General features: G+C 36.1%; 1 protein-coding gene across 1 annotated transcript in view; it reads left to right on the top strand.

The window, feature by feature from the left end:
- Positions 1 to 7,500, top strand: part of LOC137617148 (uncharacterized) — a 215,181-nt gene that overhangs the window by 46,316 nt on the left and 161,365 nt on the right. Inside the window, exon 2 of the mRNA XM_068347003.1 lies at positions 1 to 1,009. This exon is cut by the window's left edge and continues 418 nt beyond it. Within this exon, the coding sequence (XP_068203104.1) occupies positions 1 to 1,009 (1,009 nt within the window). The remainder of the gene's footprint in view (positions 1,010 to 7,500) is intronic.

Raw genomic sequence — 7,500 nt, 5'->3', positions numbered from 1 at the left:
AAGTCCCTTCCTACGATGCCTTTGAACACGCCTCCCTCTGGAGGCCCTTCGTCGCAGCAGTCGTCAAAGGTTGATATCTGCTCCACGGTACCTTCTGTGACCAGCAGTCAGATCTCACATGGAACGAAAGAGTTGATATCCGAGATGCCTCCGTCACCCATATCTCAGCCACAGAGTCCCAGACGCAGCAAATCCGAAAGCTACGAAGTTCCGAAGTCCAAGGAACCCATATCCCACGACTTTCCTACACCCCCAAACACACCCTTTTCGCATCCTCCAAGTCCAAGCGACAAAAAACAGCCAGTGAAGGAGACTCAAGCCGAATTATGCGACGAGCCCAATTACATGTATAATCCGGCCATGGCACTGAGAGGTCAGCTTTATGACATCTTGGGATACCCGGTGGACATGCCGAATACACCTCGCCCTCGCAAGGGGAGCGTTCACCTCTCTCCCGACGGCACTCCAAAGGAGTCGAAACCATTTCCCACCTATCCGGCAAACAAGAACATCGACTCCATCAACGGAAATGGGAATAAGAATCCCGAAGATGACAATAACAACGAAGAAAATAACAAAAACAAAGGTGGAGACAAAGACAAGACGACACCATCCGATGCGGATCCCAAATCCGAGAAGTTGGACAAACTGGACGACCCGGAAGACAAGGTGGTAGCCTGTTGGAGCCATCGGGATCGACCAAAAGTAGACGAACAATTGCAAAAGACTGACAGCGACATCAACCAGCTCAACAAGCGAGCTATGGATAATGCTCCCCCAAAGGACAAGAGCGCGCGGAAGTCAGTCTTGATCATTGCTGACAGCCCAGAAGACAAGAAGCCGCCGAAGCAGGAGGACGGAGAGAACAAGAGACGCTCTCTCTACGAGGACCTGGACGTACCTATGATAGACGATGAACCCGAATACAGGAAAACTGACACACCAATGACCAGCCTGAGTAGTAACAGGTCAACAGCACATTCGGAGGGATTGGATCTGGATTTCCTTAGTAAGTGTAAAAAAGATTTTATTTACATTCATATATATATATATATATATATATATATATATATATATATATATATATATATATATATATATATATATATATATATATATAAGTGTGTGTGTGTGTGTGTGTGTGTATGTGTGTGTGTATTAGTGTGTACATTAATAAGTTCAAATGCAAATGTACACTCACGCATGCATACATATCTAAGCATTCCTTTATTTCCTGGTAGCCTACTATTGTGGATAGAATATTGTAATGAATCTACCCTGGAAAGAAGACTATAGATTCTCACAAATTCATTCTGTACAGTATATACATACATATAGTACATATGTGCATTAACTCTTTTTTTTAAATAAGATCTGAGTATGCAAGTGACCATAGACAGACTCATTCTCCTTATTACTTCTGTTCTGTTTATCATTTTTGACCCATAACAAAAGATTTAGACAGGACATACTTCATCTTCTGATGCGAGGATGACCTCAATAATAACGTTCTGATTTTACACCTCAAAATCTTAAGGAATCGATTGGATCTGTCTTACGTATAAATTTTCGTTTGGTTACCCCAGCCGTCTTTCTGAATTTTTAATTCCTTTTCAAGCTAACAAATCTCATTGAGCCTCTACATACATACATAGCCTACATACATACATACATACATGCATACATACATATAACTATTGAACAGTTATGAGGATATATGCATTAATTCGATAGGAAGCCATCAAGAAACTTCAAGACAGTTAAAAGGGTAAAAGGGTATATAGAAGAGATGGACAGAGAAAAACAAAACCCAGATTTTTATTGCAATCGAATACTTTCTTGCTCCTGCTAAGAAAGCATACATAGCCTAATAAAGACTAATAAATACTAAATGTAAGTCGTTTCGAGTACCCTGCAATATACACATTTAACATGTTTAAATTTATAGTTCTCATGTTACATAAATGTCACCAATTATAAAGAAAAAAATAAAACCTATATAGAAAAGAACAAAAACAAACTTAAAACAGTGCGGGTGATCATAATAAAGGTATATAAACCTATCACGTCGCAGCTTTTTCACTCGATAGCTTATCATGCTAATATGGAGAATCGTGACCCCGTGTAAAACTCGTCCCATGCTCCTTACTTAAGGTGGCACTTTCATATTGCGAGTAATTATTTCCCTGGTGTAAGATCTATTTAAGGGGTAGCAGTAATTTGCTATTTCAAGTAAGTATATATGAACACGAATTACGCAAACTGTTTTACAGGTCTGTCAAGTAATTTATCACACGAGGAGATGTAGATGTATATAAGCTTTAAAACTTTTGCTAAGTATTCATGAATATTCTAGATAAAATAATTTAGATATCCGATCAGATGAGTGTTTGATATAATGTTAATTATAGTAAACGAGTTTAGATTGTTTTTTCTTTTTTGAAATTTCAGTTTAATAATAATAATAATAATAATAATAATAATAATAATAATAATAATAATAATAATAATAATAATAATAATAATAATAATAATAATAATAATAATAATAATAATATCATAGAAAGATACTGTAGTTTATGCACCATTGACTTTCTGTCTCGTTTTTTTCTTTCAAAAACCTCTATTATCTAATGTTAGATAAACAACCGCAAGTTCTAGAGCGTTCAGGTTTGTAATATGTCCACAGTAAGAACCTTTTATCGCCAGCTAATACACTTTTTCTAATCTTATAGTTGAAATTGTGGATTTAGGTCATTTGGCCCAACATTGGGGCTGGGGAAGCCATGAAGGGATGCTGCAAATGACTACAGTACTTCCCCTACAGAATCCTATTCTTAAACAAACGTTTAAAACAACTTTACTATTCGCTTACAACAACATTCGGGTTAAAGGATCATCAAGTAATATTATTGTTCTTTTGCAAACATTTCAGGCAGAACTACTTTGCATCATTTTTGCCTTAAAACAACTATGATGACAAACATAACTACTGTTTTCTACTACTAAAAGCATTATCATAATGTTTGTCAATTTCTTTATTAGGAGATTGCCTGCAATTAACAAATTTATCATGAAAAAACATTGCTTACAGAGTTTTACGTTGAGATTCTCATTCACTGCATGTATGTATGTATGTATGTATGTATGTATGTATGTATGTATGTGAATCATGCAACATACAACGTCAGGACCTTGTCTAGGGAAGAAAATCTCTCTGTGTTACTAGAAGAGCTGAAATAAATATATTGGGATATACTAAAATTAAGTGAAATTAGAAGACCGAGAATTCTATATAGAGTTAAAAGATGGCAATACATTTTGCTTCAGAGGATATGACAGGAACAAAGAAAATGGAGTGGGTTTTCTTATTAATCAAAATCTTGCAGGTAACATAGAAGAATTTTGTAGCAATAATGACAAAATTGCAGGATTAATTATCAACCCAATTAAGAAGTATAAACTGAAAATCATTCAAACGTATGCAACAACAAAATCTCATATAGAGACTTTTTATGAAGATCTGGAGATATCTATGGATAACATAAGACTAAATTTACATTTGTGTTGGGTGCTTTCAATCCTTAAGTAGGTCAAAGAAGAGAGGAGAATCAGCAGGAGTTCTAAGGAAAGAGAGAGAAAAGCTTATTTTTAGAAAGAAAATAAACACTCTTGTAATAAGAAAAAAAAAATCTGAAGAGTTTAGTTTAGCAATACAAAATAGGTGCTCCAAGCTAGATGATAAAATGGAAGCAAGTAAAGAAGAAATTAACAGTAATTTAACTAAATTTATTTTAGAATCAGCACAAGAGATAGGTGGAAAAGTTCCTAAACAAGATCAAGAAAAACTATCAAAACAAATAAAAAACACAATAAAGAAAAGATTAGAAATTAGGGTAAAATCAAATAGACAAATTGATAACTCAAGATATTCGTGAATACAATCAAACCAAAATTAGGGAAATATTAAAGAAAGGAAGAAACATCAAACTGATGGAAAGAACACTTGTAAGAGGGTGCCAACATCTGTCTGCTTTAAAGGAGGAAAATGGAAATATCAGCAACAGAGATAAAGTGATTAACAATTGCATGATAGTCCAGAGAAGACAAGAAGCCAGTAAGCATGATATTCCAGAGACGATAAGATGCCAGAAAACAGGATATTCTAGAGATGATAAGATGCCAGAAAGCATGATATCCCAGAGATGATAGGATGCCAGAAAGCATGGTATTTCAGAGATGATATGATGTCAGAAAGCATGATATTCCAAGGATGATAGGATGCCAGAAAGCATGATATTCCAGAGATGATAAGATCCCAAAAAGCATGATATTCCAGAGATGATAAGAAGCTATAAAGCATGACATCCCAGAGATGATAAGATGTGCTAAAGCATGATATTCCAAGAATGATAAGATGCCAGAAAACATGATATTACAAGGATGATAGGAATCCAAAAAGCATGATATCCCAGAGAGGATAGGATACCAGAAAGCATGGTATTCCAGAGAGGACATGATGTCAGAAATCATTAATATTCCAAGTATGATAAGATGCTAGAAAGCATGATATTCTAGAGATGATAAGATGCCAGAAAGCATAATATTTCAGAGATAGTAAGATGCTAGAAAACAGGATATTCCAGAGATGATAAGATGTCAGAAAACATGATATTCCTGAGATGATAGGATACCAGAAAGCATCATATTCCAAAGATGACATGAACCCAGAAAGCATGATATTCCAAGGATGATAAGGTGCCTGAAAGCATTATATTCTAGAGATGATAAGATGCCAGAAAGCATGATATCCCAAGGATGATAAGATACCAGAAACCATGGCATTCCAGACATGATAAGATGCCATAAAGCATGATATTCCAAGAACGATAAGATGCCAGGGAGCATGATATTCCAGAGATGATAAGATGCCAGAAAACATGATATTCCAGAGATGATAAGATGCCAGAAAGGATGATATTCCAATGATGATAAGATGCAAGAAAGCAGAATATTCCAGAGATGTTAAAATGCCAGAAAGCATGATATTCCAGAGATGATATGATACCAGAAAGCATGATATTCCAAGGATGATAAGATGCTAAAATGCCTGATATTCCAAGGATGATAAAATGCCAAAAAAGCCTGATATTCCTGAGATGATAATATGCTATGAAGCATGATATTCCAAGGATGATAATATGCCAGAATGCATGATATTCCAGAAGGGATAAGAGGTCCGAAAACATGATATTCCAGAGATGATAAGATGTTAGAAAGCATGATATTCCAGAGATGATAAGATGTTAGAAAGCATGATATTCCAGAGATGATAAGTTTCTAGAAAGCAAGATATTCCAAGGGTGATAGGATGCCAGAAAGCATGATATCCCAGAGATGATAAGATGCTAGAAAACATAATGTTCAAAAGATGATATGACGTCAAAAGGCGTGATATTCCAGGGATGATAAGACGCCAGAAGTCATGATATTCTAGAGATGAAAAGATGCTAGAAATCATGATTCTCCAGCGATGATAAGATACCAGAAAGCATGATATTCCCAGGGTGATAAGATACCAGAGAACATGATATTCAAAGGTTGATAAGATGCCAGAAAGCATACTATTCATAGAATTATGAAATACAAAAAAAGGAAAATATGTAACTAATTGGAAAATCTTTGATAGAACACAAGCTGTCATAAACAACATGATGTAAAAAGAAAAAAAAAACAAGCTGATAGAAAGAATGAGATTTGCAAAAAGGCAAGGCACTAGAAAGAGTAAGACACTAAACATTTGAGCAGATAACTGTAACAATCATTCATCTCTGGAGACATGTTCTACTACTGGTACACATATCCAATGTGGATTGTTTTTTTTTATATAACTTTTTTGTCACTAAAAAATTTAATATGGCGGCCATTTTTGTAGATGAATGACATTGAATATGCAGAAGTATTGCATTTCTCGCTAAAATTGTAAAGACCTGTCCTACTTGAAATATCTTAGTGTCAAAGCATACGTTTGTTGCTCCGTAGTATCTTAATTTAGAACAATCCATATACTCACTTCCCTGTACCATAATATCATTCCAGGGCAACATCATTCCAATATATCATTGAATGTACATGTAGGCCATATGCCTTTACTTGTTTGACACATATTGTGTGGTTGTCTGGATGAGTATACTACAACACTTCCAAACCTGACATATGCAGCTGCACAGTGCCGTGTTGGACAGACCAAACCGTAGGATATTCGTCCATGTTGTCCACGTCTAATTTAGTGAAAAGCCCTATACACAAAACTGCTGGACAGACCATCCCATCTTCCATGTACTTGCTGACTGTTGCATCTCCCTGTTGTGCAGTTATATCTAACACCGTGTCGCATGAAATGCTGATGCCATGCTCTTTAAGCATTCCCACCAACGTTGTCTTTCTGGTCTTTGTGTAGTTGGACAGCCCTATGTAAACAAGGAACTGGGTCTCTCTGTCTATAGAATGTCTATGAGTTGTTGCTCTTTCTTTGTACCTTGTATACCAGTTGTACTGAAATTGGTGAGCAATTGCTAGATTGGACTTTAATGTCCCAAGCCTCAGTTGAGATGGGATTGCAAGGTATTAGTTGCTTTGCCAAGGATAACCGCTTCACTACAATAATTATACCCTTCTGATAAGACAAAGCCCACATTTTTCTGGAAAACCAGCTGAGCAACAATTCCCTTCTTGTGAACTTCCAACTCAGATATTTCTGACAGCAGTTCATCCTAAGGTCTTGCGAAGGTGACACCGGTTAAATTGACATCCAACCTTTTTAGGTACAGGGCATACAAGTGAATAATTCCTGAAAGTCATGAACTACAGAACCTTCACCAGATCTGGGGCTCTTCACTAAATACATGACTAGCTTTGAGAATGCCTGTGGGTTGGCCTCCTTTTCGGGCACATGTTTCTCATCCATTGTCTTGGTAACTTTGGGGTATTTCCTCTCGCTAATGTGAAAATTTCACAAGAATACATACTTGCATAATTGCCTAATAGCATCTTCACGGCTTAGTCTTGCAAAAGGTTTGCCGTCATTTAATGTTTGTGCACATTCATGATGTCTTTTATTAAAGTTCATTGTCATAACTTGTCTTAGTTCAGAGGATAGGGTTTCTTTGCCACATATGAAACATGCTTTACTTGTTCTGGCATGCTACTGGCTAAGCACACTCTGCTCTTCTTTTTCTAACTTTTTTGTCAGTTTTGTGTTGTCACATAAGGTGACAAATTTGGTAATACTGTTTCTTCAATACTACCCTCATCATCAAGTGTGGCTTCATCTTGAACAATACACATCTTATTGAATGCGTGAAAAAAGGGAATATTATTAACGATTATAGAGCTTGTTTTTTAGAAAAACAGCAGTTGTCTAGTCAATCAGAAAATTAGACGGTCCAGGATCTGTGATCGCCATCTTGGTGAATTGTATTCATGGTATTACAATACGAT

The sequence above is a fragment of the Palaemon carinicauda genome, chromosome 23 (genome assembly GCF_036898095.1).
Source record: "Palaemon carinicauda isolate YSFRI2023 chromosome 23, ASM3689809v2, whole genome shotgun sequence".
Classification (NCBI taxonomy): Eukaryota; Metazoa; Arthropoda; class Malacostraca; order Decapoda; family Palaemonidae; genus Palaemon; species Palaemon carinicauda.
Note: the sequence above shows the minus strand (reverse complement) of the source record. Positions and strands in the feature narration are given on the sequence as shown.